The sequence below is a fragment of the Protopterus annectens genome, chromosome 2.part1 (genome assembly GCF_019279795.1).
Source record: "Protopterus annectens isolate FY-2018-M chromosome 2.part1, PAN1.0, whole genome shotgun sequence".
Lineage (NCBI taxonomy): Eukaryota > Metazoa > Chordata > Ceratodontiformes > Protopteridae > Protopterus > Protopterus annectens.
In genome coordinates, this window is record NC_056729.1 from 345561544 (window position 1) to 345584625 (window position 23082).

Sequence of the window (23082 nt, forward strand, 5' to 3'; positions counted from 1 at the left end):
TATCTGAGGAGCTAAAAATTTAAGGCCTTCTAGAAGATCACCAATACCTGCATGGGGACCTCAATTATGTGTTGGAAAAACTCACCCTGCCTCCATTTGAGCCAGCTGCTACTGCAGATATAAAATTCTTATGGAAAACAGCTCTGCTATTAGCAATTACTTCAGCAAGAAGTCTGAGCTACAGGCTCTCATGGCTGTAGAACCTTTTATCATATTTTACCCAGACAGGGTGTGTCTCTGGACAATTCCAACATTTATCCCTAAGGTGGTTTCCAGTGTGGCTCTTAACCAAACTGTTCATCTGCCAACCTTTTATCCAAATCCGCAGAACAAGGGGGACAGAATTCTGCATTCCTTGGATGTACACAGCTAAGATTCTACTTGAGCAGGACTAAAGCTCTAAGAAAAACTGAGCAATTACTAGTGACGAGCTGCAGCATCAGAAGGAAAGGCTTTTTCAAAGCAGACCGTTTCAAAGTGGATAAGCCACTGCATTCGTTTCTGCTACTTATACCATGGTAAACCTGTGCCCAAGGGCATTGGGTATCATTCCACCAGAGCTGCAGCTACTTCAGCAGCCTTCCTCAGAGGAGTACCAACCAAAGACCTTCTAGAGGCTGCTACTTGGAGTTCTGTTCACACCTTTACAAAGCATTATCATTTGCGCCTCTACTCTAAGTCTAGGGCAGGCTTTGTCACTGCAGTTCTGCAGGGCCTTATAGCCGTACCTAATGCTGTTTAGCTCCAGCCTCCCAACCATAGCTTTGGGATTCTACCCAAATGTAATGACTGCAGCATTGAAACCTGAAGAACATAGTACAGTTGTGTACACTTACCATGAATGTGGATGTTCGAGTGTATTCACTGTTTCAGTCCAGGTTACCTGCCCGCCATCCCCCTTTCTTTCTGAAGTTTATCTTTCCTTCTCTATCTTTTGCAACCTATGTGGTATATTTGCTTGTAGATGAAGGTAAAGTTTATATTGATGCATGCAGATATATATTTTTGCTACCTGTTTGGGGGTACCTGACATTTGGGGCAAGAAAAACTAAATAAAATGGTGTTGGCTGCTTGTTTTATACCCCTGACAACCTGATGTCATGTAAGAGGAGACACCAACAGACGCAGGACCCAAGACTTTGGAATTCAGGCCGACTGAGGGCATCCTGCCAGCAGATTACCCAAATGTAATGACTGCAACAGTGAATACACTCCAACATCTACATTTATGGTAAGTGTACACCACTGTACTTTCTTCGTAGCTTAGTGGAAAAGATTCTCCCACTGGTGCCCTCACAGAGGAGATGGATCAAGCCTGTCGGAGCTGTCTGTGGTCCTCTCTTATGGGCAGGTCATTTTCAAAGCAGGCAGGTATTATGCAGCTGTGAAGGTGTATGCTTAAGCTGTGTTTGCTGTTTGTAAACATTGGTACTGAGCATCTTTTTCAGGGGTAAAGTGAGTTCTCTAAGGAGTGAGTAATGTCCTTCTGTTCTCATGCTGCAGTATTCCAAACTCTTGGGTTTTCCTTTATTTTTACCCGAACATCCGGCCAGTTTACAAAAACTTGAAGTGACTGCTAGGTACATTGGACATCTGACATTGTCCTAGGGAGTGTGGGCCATAAAAGTGACGTCTGCACGTACCTTTATTCAGAACTTCTCTGCTGCCAGTCAATGTTAGCATTCTTGCCACCTTTGCTTCAGATGTTCAAATTTCAGAAGATAAGTACAAAAAGATGAGGTCCTGCAGATGGAATCCCCATACTCCTTCTGCAATCCCCCCAGTATTACCAGCTTTCTTGGATGCCTTCCATGCTGCATCAGTTAACCTTGATTCTCAACCACCTGCTCCTAGGGGACCTGACAGGTTCTACAAGGTCCCTGAAGGGGCAAATTTTTTGATCAAATGCCCTTTGGCTGAGACTGCCAATGTCTCTGTCGCTGCAGATAAGCCATCGAAATTACTGCCATCTACCTCCGTCCTCCCCACTGACAATGACAGTAAGGTCATGGAGCACCTTGGTAAGAAAGCTTATACTTCCTCAGCCCTGGCCTTCAGGGCAGTAAATTACTAGACACATGTCCAAGTATGCCTTGGCACTTTGACCAAGGTCACCAAAATCTTAGCCTTGCAAGGTGAGTCTGTGAGGTCATCTCAAATTTCTAACCTCAATCTCTCATGACAAGTCACTAGGCACTCTGTTCGTTGCAGCTTTGCTGCTGCAGAAGCCTCTGTAAGATCAGCTGCCTCGGCTTCATTCCTAAGATTATATTCTTGGTTAAGCCTTCAGTTCTTATGTGATGACATTAAGGCAAAATTAATGGATTCACCCCTGGATAACTCTGCCCTTTTTTGGATCTGAAATGGCTGAGCTATTTAAGGCCCTTCAGCAGAAAGAGAAGGAGCTGCAAAACCTTAAACACCTGTTAGTCTCCCCTTTTCCCAAATTTCAGAGGAACTATCCATCAGAGACGCAGTTCATTAGGGAACACACTGCTCCAGCTCCCCATGCTAGAAGCAAAAGAGGCGCAAGGAAATAGCAGACCCCTTCTTCCTACCCAGAAAACTCCCTTTCAGAGTAGGGCAGGTAGCCTGTGACTACCTGCCTTCACTGTCACCCCCTCCAGACTCCATTCCCCTGTCCCTAAGGCTTTCTCATTGTGTCTGCCCCTTTGGCAGCTCTTTACCTCAGGCAGGTGGGTTCTCTCCATTATAGAAAAGGGCTATTTTATGTCCTGGGTTGTTTTCTCTTCTCCTGGAGGGATCCTCAGCCACCAAAAGGCCCAACTCTGTATTCCAGCCAGTCATAGCCCTTCTCCTTTCTCAAGGAACTCTATAACCAGTTCCTCTGGCAGAAAAAGGAAAGGGGTTCTATTCAAAGGAAGGATGGACCCTGGGAACTTATCCTGGATCTCTCTCACGTCAACCTGTCTTGAAGGTCTCCACCTTTTGCATGCTTACTCTTGTTCTTTGGACTGTCTACTGCTCCAGGGGTCTTCACCAAATGTCTGGCTCCTGTGATGCCCTACTGCAGGGTCCAAGGGATCCAATTTTTCCCATGCCTGGACGACCTCATGATTTAGGCAGAATGCTCCACATCTCTGCAGAGCCAACTCCACAAAGTCATCTCCCTCCTGCAGGCACTGGGATTTAACAAACTTTCCCAAGTCCAGCCAGAGTCCTTTCCAGGACCAGGTTTTCCTGGGGTGCAGAATAAGAACAGATGTTATGAGGGCATTCCTCCAGCCCCAAAATGTGGAAGGCCTGCCCAATACCTGGCCACAGTCCTCAAAGCCACTGATGTTCATTGTGTTATCCTGCTGCAGTCCTCACACTTGGGTTATCCTATCATCAGGCGGTCCCGCAGTCGGCCGGAATTCCAAAGTCTTGGTCCGGCGTCGGTTGCTGTTGCTTCTTCCCTGACGTCATTGCACCAGGGGTATATATAATGCAACAGACACCATTTTCTTCCGTCTTTATTGCCGCGCGGTGCCCGAAGCAGAAGCAGTTCGCAAGTGCCGGTCGGCCAACTCCTGAGATTTTCAAATTCGAATTTCAGACCAAAGTCTTCTATAAAGCTAAGTACCCCATTGGGGAAACTTTTCTTGCCTCAGATCGATGTCAGAAAAAGTTAACAATTGTATTTCTTGTGGGAAGCAAATACCTCATAAGAATTTTCATTCTTATTGCATACCTTGCCTAGGCCCAGACCACGACGTCACTACTTGTCGGTTTTGTGCTAGGTTTAATAAGCGTACTATTAAAAGACGCTTTGATTTTGCATGACACTACTTCGGTAGGAAATTCAACTACTCCATGCCATTGGAGCAACCGACTACCGGCGTGCACAAAAAACGCAAGGATAAGGACAGACAGCCCAGGCCTAAGCCAGATTCCAAGGCCTCGGCTAATCCGGTCTCCGGTCCTTAGTGAGGCTCCGACGCAGCCCCTGACTACCGCAGATCTGGAACCCGAGACCGCTACGGAACTTTTGGCGGAATGCACCAGGCCGACGCAGCCATTTAGTTCAGGCCCATCCGACGACATTGCTACAAAAGACGTCGGTGCTGCAGAAACGCCATCGGTTTCTGAGGGCGTTTTCAGGCAGACGACCCTCACCATTAAAACGTTTTCTAAGTCGAAGACTCCTACTAAATCTAAAAGGTCTGCACTTCAGTCTCCTGTTCAAGGCCCTATGCCTAAGAAACAGATGCTCAAAATGGCTGAAGATTTTTCTCTAATCAGGGGTTCCCAGCCCCCTCCTGACAAAAGGCCTAGACAAGAGGAAGATTATGCATTCTCTGAACAAGTGTCCATTTCTTCAGACTCCTCCTGAGGACCAAGATTACTCCTTCTCCCCTTATGAAGATTCTGATGCTGAGGACTCTATTCCCTCAGCTTCTCCTCCTGAAGACTACTCTTTTGGGGAAACTTTACACACTGAGGGAACATTTTCACTGGGAAGGTCAGGATTACTCTGACTCTAAGAAAAGGCTCAGAGAGTTTCTTTTACTCCCCCAACACAGACCACTAGCCATCTTACCAGTTTTGGACATTGTGGATGATTATTTAGAATCCAGTTTCAACCCAGACACTCTACCTCCTACTCCGGCTAAGCCTGACAGGTACTATAGAGTGCCTGATTCCCACAAATTTCTTTACAAAAGCCCTGTAGCTGACCCAGAGACTATCTCCTAGGGTCCCAAGGGGGCTAAGGCTTCTATGGCTAAAAACCCAGTACCTTCTGAGAGGGATTCCAGAGCACTAGACAGGTGGGGGAAAAAGGTTTACACCTCAGCCACTCTAGCTATGAGGGCACTGAATTGCCAATTTCACATGCTTAAGTATCAGCAATTCCTAATCTCTCAGTTAAAGCAAAGAATAACCACTCTCCCTCAACAATCTGAATTGAAAGAAGTACAGGATCTGTTGCACGCCACTGAGCAGGTGGGCAAACATACCTTACAATGTCTGTTTGATTCTTTTGGAGGCCTCCTGCAGAGCAGCTGTCACTGGGTCTGTTATACGCAGGCATGCTTGGTTAAAGGAACAAACTCTGCCTGATCATGTTAAAGCAAAACTACTGGATGCTCCCTTACAGCAGGATGTTCTTTTTGGAGTTAAAGCAGAAGTAGTTTTAAAGAAAATGGAGGATAAGGCAAAATCTATGCAGACAGTCAAAGATTTCCTACAGGTCCAACCCCCTCGCTTCAGCAGAAACTGGCCAACAAAAAGTTGATCCTTTCCAGCTACTGACAGACCACAGAGGGGTAAATACAGACACCCAAGGGGCAGAGTACAATCACAAGCCCAGTATAAACCTCGCCAATGGGGCACTACAACACAGCAGGGAGGAGAAGACAGGTCTCAATCCACCAGAAGGCAAACTCAATGACTTGCACCTCATCTGGCCAAGCAATACTTTCATGGCAGCCCCCTTTGGGGGGAAAACTCGCACTTTTTGCAGACAACTGGCACATTGTCACAAAGGACAAATGGGTCCTAGACATTTTACGAGGATACTGATTCCACTTTCAGACCTTGCCAATGAAGAGGAATGCCAAACCTGCCACAAAATCAATGGGCAGAGGCACAAAAACAAATTACAACTCTCATGGACATGAGAGCCATTCAACTGGTACCTACTCGAGAGCAAGGCCAAGGATTTTGCTCAAGACTCTTTCTAGTGCCCAGAAAGGACAATGCCTGGAGACCAATTCTGGACCTTTCAATTCTAAACACTTACCTACAAATACCCAAATTCAAGATGCTAGCACTACAGTAGCTACTTCCCATGTTGGGCAAGGAAGCATGGCTAGTAACGTTGGACCTCAAGGAGGCATACCTGCATGTCCCTATCAGACAAAGTTGCAGAAGATGCCTCCGTTTCATTGCAGGTTCAACCATTTACCAATTCTCTGCACTGCCCTTTGACTTATCTACTGCGCCCAGAGTCTTTACAAAATGCCTGGCACCAGTAATTGCATACTGCAGACAAAGAGGAATTCAAATTTATCCATACCTAGACTGCCTCATCCAAGCAGAAAGCAAAAACATTCTCTTACATCATCTGGCCTTTGTAAAGCATCTACTAAACTGCCTGGGGTACACAGTAAACGAAAAGAAGTCAAAATTAGTACCCTCACAAATAATGACATTCCTGGGTGCTAGCTTGAATACAACGGCCCAGAAGACTTCTCACGCCAGACAAACAACTACAACTGACTCAATATTTCAAGACAATGGCAACAAAGACGCAATTAACTGCAAGAAAAATTCTGCAGGCCTTGGGCTTCATGGCATCTTGCTTACTAATAATACCATTTGCAAAGCTGCATATGAGGAAATTACAGTGGTACCTAAAAAGCGTATGGTCTCAACACAGCCACAGCTTGGACACAATGATATCTCTCATTCCCTGCCTACAACAGGAATTTCTATGGTGGTCACAGGCATGTCACCTCAACAAGGGTCAGCCTTTCACCTTGCCCCCAGCCAGGCACAGTATCACAACAGATGCTTCAGATTACGCCTGGGGGGCACACATGGCAGGACAATACATTCAAGGCCTATGGACTGCAGATCAAAGAAATCTGCACATAAATCAAAAAGAGATGCTAGCTGTACAGAAAGCTCTGACGGCCTTCAAGTATCTATTACATCCAGGACAACTTGTAATAAAGACGGACAACACCACAGTAATGTGGTACATAAACAAACAAGGGGATACACTTTCCTACCCTCTATGCAGGCAAGCAATGATCTTATGGAACACAGCTCTGGCTTACCAAGTTCAGTTACAAGCCCAATTCCTGCCAGGGCAGAAAAACACATTGGCGGACGACCTCAACAGAAATATCAAGGATCCCCACGAGTGGAAACTAGATCCACAGATATTTGCAATGATAACTCAAAAATGGGGCCTTCCAGACATAGTTTTGAGGACTGGAAAACAGGACTATCAACTAACAAAATTTTGTACAAGGACTTTTCACCATCAAGCTTGGAAAGTGGACGCACTCTCTTCCAGTTGGAAAAACCTGACAGTATACGTCTTCCCTCCATTGCCTCTCCTCACAAAGGTTCTTCTGAAAGTCAAAAAGGAGAGACCGCGAATGATTTTCATAGCCCCAGACTGGCCACGCCAGCACTGGTACCTGCTATTGAGAAATATGGCTCACAGCCCACCATGGATATTGCCTCAAATCCCCCATTTGCTCAAACAACAAAACAATCAGATTCTTCACAGCCAGCTCAAAACTTTAAATCTGGCTGCATGGCAAATCAACTAAACCTCCAACCAGCTCCTCTTTTCCCAGGCAGTTCTGGATGTTATTCTGGAAGCCAGAAGGCCAAGCACCAGGAAGGCTTATTCGAACAAATGGAAGAGGTTTTGTGCCTGGAACCAAGCTAAAGGCCAAGACACAATTCAGCCTCACATGCCTCACATTCTACAGTATTTAGCCGAGATGTTGCATAAAGGACTTTCTTTTTCCACCATTAAAATCCATGCTTCAGCTATGTCAGCTCACTACAACACGGACCCACCTTTATTTTCACATCCTTTTCTAAGGCAGTTCCTCAGAGGGGCAAAAAACATTAGACCACCCAGGAGATTTCCTACACCAACATGGGACCTCAATTTTGTTCTGGAAAAACTAACGCTACCTCCCTTTGAACCAGCTTTCTCTGCATATCTTCAGTTCCTATCATGGAAGACTACCCTGCTCCTAGCAATAACTTCAGCTAGAAAAGTCTCAGAGCTACAGGCACTAATGGCAGTGGAACCTTTCCTCATTTTTCATCAAGACAGAGTTTCTCTATGAACTAATCCTTTCTTTATACCTAAGGTGATTTCCAGTGTGGCTTTAAATCAGACCATCCACTTACCCACCTTCTTCCCAAATCCACAGAACAAAGGTGAGAGACTCCTGCATTCCTTGGACATTCACAGGCAACTTTACTACTTGGACAAAACTAAGGCTTTCAGAAAAACTGACCAACTCTTTGTATCCTATGCTACAGCTTCTCAAGGGAAGGCTATATCAAAGCAAACCATTTCTAAATGGATAGGTCATTGCATACATTTCTGCTATACCCATCATGGGAAACCAGTCCCTGCTAACATTAGGCCCCACTCCACCAGAGCAACAGCTACCTCTACAGCCTTTCTCAGGAAGGTTCCAACCAAGGAGATTTTAGAAGCTACAACTTGGAGTTCAGTACACACCTTTACCAAACACTATCACTTGCCTCTTTACTCTAAGACCAGGGCGGGCTTCGCCACTGCAGTTCTGCAGGGCCTTATAGGCCCCACTAACCCTCTGTGATACCTCCCCCCTTCCTTAGCTTTGGGATTCAACCTAAGTGTGATGATTGCAGCAGGGTAACACTATGAACATAGTACAGTTTTGTACCTACCATAAATGTAGATGTTAGAGTGTTCACCCTGCTGCAGTCCAGGTTACCCTCCCTCCATCCCCTCTGATCTACTGGCTAAATCTCTTCTATACTTTACTGATGTATTTGCTTATAGCTGAAGGTATTTTGGGTTTGTGCAGAGGTTACTTCATTTGGTTCTAAATTCTGACCACCTTTTTGGGGGGCACCTGACATCTGGGGCAAGAAAAACTGAAGAAAATGGCGTCTGTTGCATTATATATACTCTTTGCGCACTGACGTCAGGGAAGAGGCGACAGCAACCGACGCCGGACCAAGACTTTGGAATTCCGGCTGACCGCGGGACCACCTGACGACAGGATAACCCAAGTGTGATGACTGCAGCAGGGTGAACACTCGAACATCTAAATTTATGGTAGGTACAAAACTGTTTGACAGCCAGACAGTACCTCTGGCTTCTGGGTTAAGTGGCCTCCACTATTCCCATTTTACCTCTGGGAAGACTCTACATGAGAAAATTGCAGTGGTACCTCAAGTCCATATGGGCTCAACACCCCTTGGACGTTGGCACCCCCTTCCTCCCTTGTCTGAGGAAGGAGATTCAGTGGTGGTTAAAGCAGGTTATAGTCAACCCAGGACTTCCACTACAACCCCATCTCCACCCCCCACCCCTGTCCAGGAAATGTACATAGATGCCTCAGATGTGGGTTGGGAGGCTAATCTGGGCAGCCTGATATACAAGGTACCTGGTCCCACACCTTCAGGCAGGAACACATCAACATCAGGGAAATGTGAGCAATCATATTTGCCCTGACGGCCATTATTCATGGCCTAAAACAAGGGCCCCTGAAGTTGTTCAGTCAATACTACAATTCTTTGGTATGTGAACAAACAGGGAAGAACTAAATCCTATTTGCTTTACAGACTTTCTCTCTAGGCCTGGGACCTGGCAGCCCAACACAGAATCTTACTGCAGGCAGTTTATATCCCTTCATCTCAGAACAATCAGGCAGACACCTTTAGCAGGTCCATGTCATAATCCTGCGAGTGGATGTTTCACAGAAATGTTTCTGTACATTGTCCACAGGTGGGGTACACCTCAAAGAGATCTGTTTGCCTCCCTGTTGAGCAAGCTACTACCACTGTTTTGCACCAGGCTACCTAGTCCCTTAGTAGGAACAACAGATGCCTTCATCTCATGGAAGGGGATGCTTCTGTGTGCATTCCACCCTTCCCATTACTTCAAAAAGTCCTGCTGAATATCCAGCAGGCAAATCAAAAATCTTGCTGGTGACTTCCTTTTGACCAAGACAGCACTGATTTCCCCTCCTTCTGCATTTAGCCAAGGGCGATCGCCGCAAGTTACCTCACAGAGTGGACCTTCTCACACAAGAAGAGATCTCTGATCCATCCCCACCTGGATTCTCTGAATCTAACTCTGTGGGTGATAGAAGTCTGATTCTTCCCAGGCACCTTTACATTCAGATCGTGCTAGCAGTCCTGCAGGAGGCCAGGAAACCCAATACTAACAATTGTGTTTGTCTGAATGGAAGAGGTTCTCCATGTGATGTCAAAGACTGCTAGACCCATTGCAGAGTGAGGTCCCCTCTTGGCTGTCCTACCTGTGTGAACTCGTGCAAGCATGGTTGGTATATTCCTCTGTTAAAACACACCTTGCTACTACACATTTCAGCCGGTTTGCCTCTTGATCCTCCTTAAGCCTCCTGTCTCCCTTCAGTTATTCATTAAGGGAGTACTACACCTCAGACCCCCCCCCTCCCCCCACAGGAGGCAGGTCCCTCATCCATGGGATCTGAATTATGTTGGAGAAACTCACTGTTGCCCCCTGTGAACCTGCTTCCAAGGCATCTCTGAAACATTTTACCTGGAAAACTGTACTCCTGGTGGCCCAGACATCACACAGAAGAGTGTCAGATCTCCATGCCATCATGGCAACACCTTCCTTCCTCATTTTCTACAAGGGTAGAGTGACTCTGAGGACCAACCCCTCCTTTATGCCCAAGGTGGTCAATGAGCTATCCTTAAATTGGGTTATATCCCTTGATGTTCACAGACGACTTAGATTTTTTACCTTGACAAGACTAAGGCCATAGGAAAATCAGACCAACTGTTTGTCTCCTTCCAGCCCAGAGCCTTGGGAATGGCGGTGACAAAGCAGACCATTTCGGTTTGGATTTCCAAAGCTATATCCTTTTGCTACACATTCCATGGGAAACCATTCAAATCCAAAATTAAGGCCCACTCCACTAGGGCCATAGCATCATCTGGGGCCTTCTTCAAAGGATTGGACTCTGCATTCATCCTAGAGGCAGCTACTCTGTCTTCTGTCCATAGTCACTAAACACTACAGGGTGGATCATGTCTCCAGATCCAGAGCGGGGTTTTCTAGGGCAATCCTGCATGGCTTCACAGAGAGTGACTCCATACCACCAACACCTTCTTCCCTGTGAGCTTTGGCACTCACCCAAGAGTTTGGAATACTGCAACATGAGAATAGGAGGACACACAATAGTTGTGTAAAATCTTCCCATAACCATAGATGTCCCTCTCTTCCCATGTTGCAATATTCATTCCCTCCCACCTTACCTCCTTTTCTCCATTTGAACAGTCTCTTTCAGAGCCCATAGAGCTATCCCAGGACTGGGGTCTGACTGGGGCATTCATTTCTGTGGAAAGGTACATGCAGACGTCACTTTTATGGCCCATGCTCCCTAGGCTAATGTTAGATGTCCAACTTACCTAGTAGTGACTACAAGCTTTTGTATACTGGCTGGACATTTGGGTAGCAAAAGAGGAAAACCCAAGAATTTGGAATACTGCAACATAGAAGAGAAAGACATCTTTGGTTATGGTAAGATATTACACAACTATTCTTTCCACCTTCATATGTCTCTGGCCAGCTGTCTTCCACTTCCTTCTTACTCCTCTCCGGTGTTATTAAAGGTACTGTGACAGTGATCCCCATAATGAACATAGTATATTGGAGTGAGCATAGTCACCATAATCTTGGACATTTAAGTAGTAGTTGGAGTAATGGCTTTGTGCCTGTGAGAACTGGTGAGGAGGAGGAGAGGAATTACCAGGCTTAAACTTGTTTGCCACTCCTTGGGAAGAGGTGTGTGTGTGTGTGTGTTCTCATAGGCATGCTACACAGTAAAATCCCTTGTGGACAGTGGGGATGACTTGACAAGGTTGTGTGGCATGCCCTGCAAAGGCGCATTGCATGCTAATGTCTTGAACACTAGCAAGCAACTGCAAAAAAAGTCAGTCCTTGGAGTGGTGATGAGATTCCTGGTACTGGGCCATAGAGATGCTGGTCAGCGGTAATGAGTGGGTCATAAGAGCAGATTGGAAAGTAAACTCAGTGGTCGGAGGAGGAACAGAGTAAAAAAAAACAGTGCACCCATATTTATTTGCTAAAAGCTACCCCTTGCTTAAACAAGTTAAAAAAAAAAAAAAAAAAACACTCATTGTTATAGTCTAATCTGCAAGGTATGATCAGAGTTGTACAACTTTGAGTCTAAACGTAATTCCTTTATATTGCCTCTCCAGTGATATAAAGGATTAAAGCCCTGACTATATGATCTAGCTGACCCAGGATCAGTTAGTGGTTCTGTCGACTGAAGGAGCAGCAGCGAGGGAGAATGGGCATTAACCATTCCTGGGAGGGTGGACCTTTGGGAGTCTTCCATGATGATCCCTGGTGGAGTCGAGTGATGATGCTGTTGGGATGCATAGTTCAAAGGGAGAAAGGGCGGAGGCTTGGCTGAGCTGCAGTGCAGGCTGGGCAGCACTCCACCTGTCTGTGTTGCACGCTTTTGTCCCTTGGATGTCACTAAGGAGATTGCAAGGGCGGTGGTAAGGGAGATCGAAGATAAGTCAGAACTGTAAACCCCTGACTAGAAGATACTTTGACCCCCCCCCCCCTCCCCTGGTGCCATTAAGATCCTTGCTGGCTGTGGTATAAACTTGGGCATTATACCGGGGGTTATTGGAGTGCTGGTAGAAGCAGTAAAGGCCATGGGATAGCTGTGGGATTACAGAAGGGGCACAAAAAATAATAATTCCTGTGTTTTGGTTTAGTGTAGGAAGATGAAAATTTAATTTTGACTGCATTGATTTGTTTCACCTTATGCACAGGTACATGACAGATGGTATGTTACTTCGAGAAGCCATGAACGATCCATTGCTGGAACGCTATGGTGTTATTATTCTTGACGAGGCTCATGAACGTACCCTTGCGACAGACATTCTTATGGGTGTGTTGAAAGAAGTTGTGAGGCAGAGATCAGACTTAAAGGTACAGTAGCTTATACATCGATTATTTTATGTGAAGCAAAGTGTAAAAAGATGGTTTGCAGAAGTGCCTGTTGATCTTATGACAGTAAGTCACGTAAATTGGACATTATTCTGCTAGATATGTTCTATTTGTCTGGCACTTTGCATCATATGTCCCAGTAATGCTTGAAAACCTTGTTACTGTTGCCATGTTTTCAAGCTTGCCCCCCCCCCTGCATTTTATTTATTTTTTTTATTTTAATTCCTGATGCTGCAGTTTATTGTGTTGCTTATCACATTGGTTAAATTTTGATAATAGATTCGTTCTCCAGTCCTTCAGTTTGTAAACTTGCTAAGATGCTTGAACCTGAAATGTGTATCTTTCATTTGAGATATATTCCTGTTTTGGATGAGTTTTATTTTGGTTATTAAATGTCACAGAACATAAGCTGATGCACTCATTCCTCAAGTGAGTTTTGCCTCATCAGCTTTTAGTGTCCAGTTGGTCCTTAGAAGCCAGACATTTTTTTGAGAATCATCCACACTTTCCTTTTGAAAGTCTTCTTTTGCATACTTGAAGTTTGTGTTCTTGAACATCCTTGTAATAGTAGCAAGATATCCTGACTGAACTCCCTTTTGCAGTATTCCTGACTTATGGGCTGTCGCTGCTGACGTCATGCTGGGTTACCAAAGTTTTACCCTTCAAAAGTTGTAGGTCCGCATGACTTCAGCTTGTAAGCTTAAGGGTGTATAATGGATATATGTGTGCACCTCAGACTGTCCCACCTCTAGCCCAAATGCAGGTCGTGCATCTGTCAGACTGATTTCTGTTTGCTCTTTGGTACCCCATAGAGTCGTCTTTTGCTTTTTTTGCTTACTTACTCCGTGGTTATTTAGATTTGTAATTCCGTTAGGATGGGTAAGTGCATATAGGTAGATGCTGTACATGGACTTGCATACTACGTTCCTTTTCTGTCTAGGCCTGGACCACTATCACAGATAGGCCTGGGGTGAAAAGCTCCATATTACAAACAAATTGCACACTTAATTTACAAACCAGGAAAAAAAAAATTTTATACAATTGTATTGTTAGCACAGAAAATGAAATGCACATACATTTGAAATGCAAAAGAAGTAAATCAGAAGAGAAGTGTTGGAAAGAGGTGGTGCAAACAAATAAAGGAGAAGAAATGCCAGGAGGAGGAAGAAACAATTAGACGAAGATTCATTTTACGTTTGTGGTCAGAGCAGCGTTTCACGTTTGTGGTCAGAGCAGCGTTTCACGTTTGTGGTCAGAGCAGCGTTTCACGTTTGTGGTCAGAGCAGCGTTTCACGTTTGTGGTCAGAGCAGCGTTTCACGTTTGTGGTCAGAGCAGCGTTTCACGTTTGTGGTCAGAGCAGCGTTTTACGTTTGGTGGTCAGAGCAGCGATGTTCATCTTGTTACCCTGCTGCAGTCATCACACTTGGGTTATCTTGCTGTCAGGCGGTCCCGCAGTCTGCCCGAATTCCAAAGTCTTGGTCCGGCGTCGGTTGCTGTTGCTTCTTCCCTGATGTCAGTGCGCCAGGGGTATACAAGAGGCATCCATCACCATTTTCTTCAGTCTTTCTTGCCATGCGGTGCCTGAAGCAGAAGCAGTTCGCAAGTGCCGGTCGGCCGACACCTGAGATTTTCGATTTGAATTTCAGTCCGAAGTCTTCAATAAAGCTAAGTACCCTGTTGGGGAACATTTTCTTGCCTTAGTCAGATGTCAGAAAATGTTAACAATTGCATTTCTTCTGGGAAGCAAATACCTCATAAGGACTTCCATTCCTATTGTATTCCTTGCCTAGGCCCAGACCACGACGTCACAGGTTGTCGGTTTTGCCCTAGGCTTAATAAGCGCACTATCAAACGCCGTTTTGACTTCGCACGGCATTACTTTGGTAGGAAATTTAATTATGCCATCGGAGCAGGCGACAACCGCATTTCATAAAAAACGCAAGGATAAGGACAGGGAGCCTAGGAATAAGCCAGACCCCGAGGCCTCAGCTGGGCCTGGCGTCTGTTCTCCGGTTTTCAGTGAGGCGCCTACGCAGCCCCTGACTACCGCAGAGCTGGAACCCCAGACAGCTGCCGACTCCCAAGCAGAGTCTACTAGGCCGACGCAGCCATCTACCGACACCGGAGCAGAATTAGTCACCGGTGCAGAGGAAACTCCTTTGGTTGCAGAAGGTGTCTTCATACCGACTACACTCACCATTAAATCTTATGCTAAGCTTAAAACTCCTTTAAAACCTAAGAAAACTGTACATCAGTCTGCAGGTCAAGGCCCCATGCCTAAGAAACAGATGCTTAAGATGGCTTTAGATTTAATTACCCTTATCAGGGCTTCCCATCCCCCTCCTGGTAAGACCAAGACAAGAGGAGGATTACGCATCCTCTGACCAGGTTTCTCTCTCCTCAGATTCGTCTGAGGAACAGGATTGCACTTTTCCACCTTATGAGTATTCTGATGCTGAAGACTCTGTTCCCTCAGCATCGCCCCCTGAAGACTACTCCTTTGGGGAAACATTACATACCATGAGGGAACATTTTCACTGGGAAGGCCAGGATTACTCAGATTCTAAGAAAAGGCTCCGAGAGTTCCTTTTATTACCCCAGCACAGACCTCTTGCTATCCCTCCTGTTTTAGATACTGTGGATGATGCCTACTTGGAGTCCAGTTTAAATCCAGACTAGTTTAAATCCAGACTCTCTACCTCCTGCTCCAGCCAAATCAGACAGATACTACAGAGTACCTGACTCTCTCAAATTCCTTTATAAAAGCCCTGTAGCTGACCCAGAAACCATATTCCAGGGTCCTAAGGGAGAAAAAGCTTCTATGGCTAAAAATCATGTGCCCTCAAGGAGATTCCAGAGCCCTAGATAGATGGAGAAAAAAAATATACACCTCTGCAACTCTGGCTATGAGAGCATTAAATTTCCAGTTTCACATGTTGAAATATCAACAATTCCTGATGTCTCAGTTAAAGCAAAAAAATGAACACACATTCAGAACAGCCTGAATTCAAGGAAATGCAGGATCTGTTGCATGCAGCTGAACAGGTGGGCAAGCATACTTTACAATGTGGATTTGATTCACTGGAAGCTTCCTGTAGAGCAGCTGTTACTGGCTCTGTCATTCGTAGACATGCTTGATTAAAAGAGCAAACCCTCCCTGACCATGTTAAAGCAAAATTATTAGATGCACCTTTACAACAGGATGTATTATTTGGTGTCAAAGCAGAAGGGGTTTTAAAGAAAATGGAGGATAAGGCTAAATCTATGCAAACGGTCAAGGATTTCTTGCAGGTACAACCCCCTCGCTTCAGCAGAAATTGGCCAACAAAAAATTGGTCCTTTCCAGCTTCAGACAGATCACAGACGGGCAAATACAGATGCCCAAGGGGCAGAGGTCAGTCACAGGGCCCTTACAAACCTCGCCAATGGGGTTCTGCTACCCAGAAAAGAGGAGAAGACAGGCCCCAAGCTAGCAGAAGTTAGACACAATGACTCTATCCTCAAACTACCAAGCAAATCTCTCCTGGCAACACCCTTGGGAGGAAAACTAGCATTTTTTGCAGACAACTGGCACATCATCACAAAAGACAAATGGGTTCTAAACATTGTGTCTCAAGGATACAGATTCCACTTTCATACCTTACCAAGGATCAAAGGAATGCCAAACCTGCCACCAAATCAATGGGCAGAGGCACACAAACAAATTACAGCTCTCATGAACATGAGAGCCATTCAGCAGGTACCTACACAGGAGCAAGGACAAGGGTTTTACTCAAGACTCTTCCTAGTTCCAAGAAATGACTAAGCATGGAGACCCATTTTGGATCTTTCAATTCTGAACACCTATCTGCAAGTACCAAAATTCAAGATGCTAACACTACAGCAGCTTCTTCCCATGCTGGGCAAGAATGCTTGGCTAGTCACTTTGGACCTCAAGGAGGCATACCTGCATGTACCTATCAGACAAAATTGCAGAAGATACCTCCGCTTCATTGCAGGTTCAATGCATTATCAATTACCTGCACTGCCTTTAAGGGCATATCTACTGCACCCAGGGTCTTCACAAAATGCCTGGCACCAGTAATTGCATACAGTAGACAAAGGAATTCAGATATACCCATACCTGGACGACTGTCTTATTCAAGCAGAAAGCAAGGACATTCTTTTACAGCATTTGGCATTTGTCAAACACCTAAGTTGCCTAGGGTACACAGTAAACGAAAAGAAATCAAAACTAGTGCCCTCACAAAACATAATATTTCTGGGTGCCAGCTTGAATATAACGGCCCAGATGGCTTATCTCACGCCAGGCAAACGACAGCGGTTTCAATATTTCAAAATAATGGCAACAAAGACCCAACTCCCTGCAAGAAAAATTCTGCAGGCCTTGGGATTTATGGCATCTTGCATACTACTAATACCATTTGCAAAACTGCATATGAAGAAATTACAATGGTACCTGAAAAGTGTATGGACTCAGCACAGCCACAGCTTGGAAACAATGATTCCACTCAGTCCCTGCCTTCAACAGGAGTTTCTGTGGTGGGCACAGGCATGTCACTTCAACAAGGGTCGGCCTTTCACCTTACCCCCAGCCAGACAAACTATGATAACAGATGCATCGGACTATGCCTGGGGAGCACACATGGCAGGACAGTTCATTCAGGGCAAATGGACTACAGATCAGAGACACCTGCATATCAATCAAAAAGAAATGCTAGCAGTGCAGAATGCCCCAACAGCTTTCAAGGACCTTCTACACCCATGACAACTACTAATAAGGGCAGACAACACCACAGTTATGTGGTACATAAACAAGCAAGGGGGCACACATTCCTACCCTCTATGCAGGCAAGCAATGACCTTGTGGAACACTGCACTGTCTTACCAGGTTCACTTACAAGCACAATTCCTGCTAGGAAAGAAAAACACATTGGCAGACGACCTAAGCAGAAACATCATGGATCCACACAAATGGAAACTAGATCCACAAGTATTTGCAATGAGCTCAAAAATGAGGACACCCAGACATAGATCTGTTTGCAAGCCCCCACAACCACCAACTTCAAACGTTTTGCACAAGGACCTTCCATCCACTAGCTTGGAAAGTGGACGCCCTCTCATTCAGTTGGAAAACATTAACAGCATATGCCTTCCCTCCACTGCCTCTTCTAGCAAAGGTACTGCTGAAAGTCAGATTAGAGAGGCCACAAATGATTCTCGTTGCACCAGACTGGCCACGCCAACATTGGTATCCAATTTTAAGGAACATGGCCCAGGGCTCACCATGGATTTTGCCACAAATTCCTCACCTGCTCACCCAGCGAGACAATCTGATTCTACACAGCCAGCTCAAGACTTTAAACTTGGCTGCATGGCAAATTACCTAAACAGCCAGCCAACACCTTTGTCCAAAGCTGTTATGGATGTCATTTTGGAGGCCAGGAGGCCCAGCACCAGGAAAACCTATTCAGACAAATGGAAAAGATTTTGCGCCTGGAACCAGGCTAAAGGCCTAAATCCCCTGGAGCCGAACATTCCTCAGATTCTACAATATTTAACTGAGATGTTACACAAAGGACTTTCCTTTTCATCTATTAAGATCCACGCCTCAGCAATTTCAGCTCATTACAGCACGGATCCTCCTTTATTTTCACATCCATTCCTAAGACAGTACCTCAGAGGGGCTAAGAACTTAAGACCGCCAAGGAGAGCTCCAACACCTACTTGGGATCTCAACTTTGTCCTGGAAAAGCCTACACTGCCGCTCTTTGAACCAGCTTTCTCAACTGATTTAAAATTTCTTTTATGGAAAACTGCCCTACTCCTACCAATAACCTCAGCTAGAAGAGTCTCAGAGCTACAAGCACTAATGGCAGTGGAACCTTTCCTCATTTTTCATCAAGACAGAGTTGCTCTACAAACTAATCCTTCCTTTATGCCAAAGGTGGTATCCAGTGTGGCCCTAAACCAAACCATTCATTTGCCCACCTTCTTCCCAAATCCCCAGAACAAAGGAGAAAGACTCCTGCACTCTTTGGACATTCACAGGCAATTACGTTACTACTTGGATAAAACTAAGGCTTTCAGAAAAACTGACCAGCTCTTTGTAGCCTATGCTACAGAATCACAAGGAAAACCTATCTCAAAACAGACCATTTCTAAATGGATAGGACATTGCATACATTTCTGCTACACACATCATGGGAAACCAGTACCTGCTAACATTAAGTCCCACTCCACCAGGGCTACAGCTATATCAGCAGCCTTTCTCAGGGGAGTGCCATCCAAGGATATTCTGGAAGCTGCTACTTGGAGTTCAGTGCACACCTTCACCAAACACGATCACTTACCTCTTTAACACTAGAGCTGGTTTTGCCACTGCAGTTTTGCAGGGCCTACTAGCTTCTTCTAACCCTGTTTGACTCCACCTCCCCTCCTTAGCTTTGGGATTCAACCCAAGTGTGATGACTGCAGCAGGGTAGCATGAACATAGTACAGTTTTGTACCTACCATAAATGTAGATGTTCGAGTGTTCATCCTGCAGCAGTCCAGGTTACCCTCCCTCCATCCCCTCTGAACTAGCTGAACTTATCTCTACCACTTTATCCTATACTACCTCTGTGGTGTATTTGCTTGTACCTCAGGGTTTTGATTTATTTTTATATAGCCATATGTGTGTGTGTATATGTATGTATATATATATATATATATATATATATGTGTGTATATATATATATATATATATATATATATATATGTATATATATATATGTATATAGATATATATATAGATATATATATATATATATATATATATATATATATATATATATATATATATATGTATATATATTTATATATATATATATATATATATATATATATATATATATATATATATATATATATATGTGTGTATGTATATACTTTGCCTACCGTTTGGGGGCACCAGACATCTGGGGCAAGAAAAACTGAAGAAAATGGCGTCTAATGCCTCTTATATACCCATGGCGCACTGACGTCTGGGAAGAAGCGACAGCAACCGACGCTGGACCAAGACTTTGGAATTTGGGCTGATTGCGGGGACCGCCTGACGGCAGGATAACCCAAGTGTGATGACTGCAACAGGTTGAACACTCTTAACATATACATTTATGGTAGGTACAAAACTGTACTTTTTACGTTTGCTGGTCAGAGCAGCGTTTTACGTTTGCTGGTCAGAGCAGCGTTTTACGTTTGCTGGTCAGAGCAACAGCTGCATGAAGAGGCATTATAGGCAGTAGGGAAGTGAAGATATAAAGAGTATTTACATAGAGTTTATACAGGGAAAAAATTGTTAGAGACTGAGGGTGGGGAGCTGAAGAAAGAGCTGGATGAAGAGGGACAAGAGGGAGAATCATGAATATAGGGGACGTTAGTGGATTTAGGTAGGAAGTAAACAATTACATTTCCAGTTTTGGGAGAGGTGGGAATGGAGTAGAGATTTGTCCAGGGTTTGTAGTGACTCTTAGCAGGGGAGGAAGCAAGTTCCATTTTTTGCTATAGTATAAAAGTAGAAGGTGGCCAGGGGGATGTTTAGGTTTATGTACTGAAAGAAGATTTTGGTGGGCTGATTTTAGGGGCCTGAGAGGAGTGTGGAAAGGCAAGACATTAGTTAGTGCAGGGCAAGCAGTGGGTTTAAAGATTAGTTTGTGGGCAGTAGTAAGTTGAAGGTAGTTAAGATGATTAGGGAGATGTTCATTGTGTTACCCTGCTGCAGTCTTCACACTTGTTATCCTGTCGTCAGTTGGCCCGAATTCCAAAGTCTTGGTCCGGCGTCTGTTGCTGTCGCTTCTTCCCTGACGTCAGTGCGCCAGGGGTATACAAGAGGCATCCAACGCCATTTTCTTCAGTCTTTCTTGCCACGTGGTGCCCGAAGCAGAAGCAGTTCGCAAGTGCCGGTCGGCTGACACGTGAGATTTTCGAATCGAGTTTCAGTCAGAAGTCTTCAAAGCTAATTACCCCGTTGGGGAACCTTTTCTTGCCTCAGTCCGATGTCAGAAAGTTAACAATTGCATTTCTTGGTGGAAGCAAATACCTCATAAGGACTTCCATTCTTATTGTATACCTTGCCTAGGCCCAGACCACGACATCACTAGTTGTCGGTTTTGTGCTAGGTTCAATAAGCGAACTGTAAAGCGGTTTGATTTTGCACAACACTACTTCGGTACGAAATTTAATTACACTGCCGTCGGAGCAACCGACTACCGGCGTGCATAAAAAACGCAAAGATAAAGACAGGCAGCCTAGATCCAAGCCAGACTCCGAGGCCTCGGCTGGGCCAGTCGCTGGTTCTCCTGTTTTCAGTGAGGTGCTTATGCAGCCCCTGGCTATCGCAGAATTGGAACCCCAGGCCGCTTCAGATTCTCTGGCAGAGAGTTCTAGGCCGACGCAGCCATTTTCTTTATGCCCTACCGACGACATTGCAGAAGGAGAAGCCGGTGCTGTAGAAACACCTTCGGTTTCAGAAGGTGTCTTCAGACCAACTACTCTCACCATAAAATCTTATGCTAAGCTTAAGACTCCTCTAAAACCAAAAAAGACCACTTCAGTCTCCAGTTCAAGGCCCCATGCCTAAGAAACAGATGCTTAAAATGGCTGAAGATTTGATTTCTTTAATCGGGGGTCCCTCCGCGACAAAAGGCCTAGACAAGAGGAGGATTATGCCTCCTCTGATCAAGTGTCTATTTTCTCAGGCTCCTCTGAGGAACAGGATTACTCCTTTCCTCCTTATGAAGATTCTGATGCTGAAGATTCCATTCCCTCAGCTTCTCCCCCCTGAAGACTTTTCCTTTGGGGAAACCTTACATACCATGAGGGAACATTTCCACTGGCAAGGTCAGGACTACTCCAACTCAAAGAAAAGGCTCCTAGAGTTTCTTTTACTCCCCCAGCACAAGACCACTTGCTATCCCCCCAGTTTTAGACATTGTGGATGATGTTTACTTAGAATCTAGTCTAAATCCATATTTTCTGCCTTTTGCTCCAGCCAAACCAGATAGATACTATAAAGTGGCTGACTCTCACAAATTCCTTTACAAAAGACCTGTTGCTGATCCAGAGACTCTCTCCCAGGGTCCCAAAGGGGCAAAGGCTTCTATGGCTAAAAATCCTGTACCTTCTGAAAGGGACTCCAGAGCACTAGATAGGTGGGGGAAGAAGGTTTACACCTCAGCTACTCTAGCTATGAGAGCAGTAAATTGTCAATTTCACGTTCTTAAATACCAGCAATTCCTAATGTCTCAAATAAAACAAAAGATGAGCATGCACCCTCAACAGTCTGAATTCAAGGAAATGCAGGATCTGTTGCATGCAGCTGAACAGGTGGGCAAACATACTTTACAATGTGGATTTGATTCCTTGGAAGCTTCCTGTAGAGCAGCTGTTACTGGGTCTGTTATACGTAGGCATGCTTTGTTAAAGGAACAAACTCTGCCTGATCATGTTAAAGCAAAGTTACTAGATGCACCCTTACAGCAGGATGTCTTATTTGGGGTTAAAGCAGAAGAGGTTTTAAAGAAAATGGAGGATAGGGCAAAATCTATGCAGACTGTCAAAGATTTCTTACAGGTACAGCCCCCACGCTTCAGCAGAAATTGGCCAACAAAAAATTGGTCCTTTCCAGCTTCTGACAGACCACAGAGGGGTAAATACAGGTGCCCAAGGGGCAGAGGACAAGCACAAATCCCTTACAAACCTCGACAATGGGGCACTGCAACACAGAAAGGAGGAGAAGACAGGTCCCAAACTACTACAAGGCAAACACAATGACTTAAACCTCAAACTGCCAAGCAGCTCCCTTGGGAGGAAAATTAGCACTTTTTGCAGACAACTGGCGCATCATCACAAAGGACAAATGGGTCCTAGACATTATCTCACAAGGATAGATTCCATTTCCACACCTTGCCAAGGATAAAAGGAATGCCAAACCTGCCGCAAAATCAATGGGCAGAGACACAAAAACAAATTACAGCTCTCATGGACATGAGAGCCGTTCAACTGGTCCCTACACAGGGCAAGGCCAAGGATTTCACTCATGGCTCTTTCTAGTCCCCAGAAAGGACAATGCTTGGAGACCCATTCTGGACCTTTCAATTCTAAGCACCTTCTTGCAAGTACCCAAATTCAAGATGCTAACACTACAGCAGCTTCTTTCCATGTTGAGCAAGAAAGCTTGGCTAGTAACGTTGGACCTCAAGGAGGCATACCTGCATGTCCCTATCGGACAAAATTGCAGAAGATACCTCCGCTTCATTGCAGGTTCAACCCATTACCAATTCTCTGCACTGCCCTTTGGCTT

The 23082-nt window shown here is 45.0% G+C and overlaps 1 protein-coding gene across 1 annotated transcript in view; it reads left to right on the top strand.

Moving 5' to 3' along the window:
• DHX15 (DEAH-box helicase 15) overlaps positions 1-23082 on the top strand; it is a 1215680-nt gene that overhangs the window by 269873 nt on the left and 922725 nt on the right. The window contains exon 4 of the mRNA XM_044062183.1: positions 12562-12726. Coding sequence (XP_043918118.1) covers positions 12562-12726 — 165 coding nt within the window. The remainder of the gene's footprint in view (positions 1-12561; positions 12727-23082) is intronic.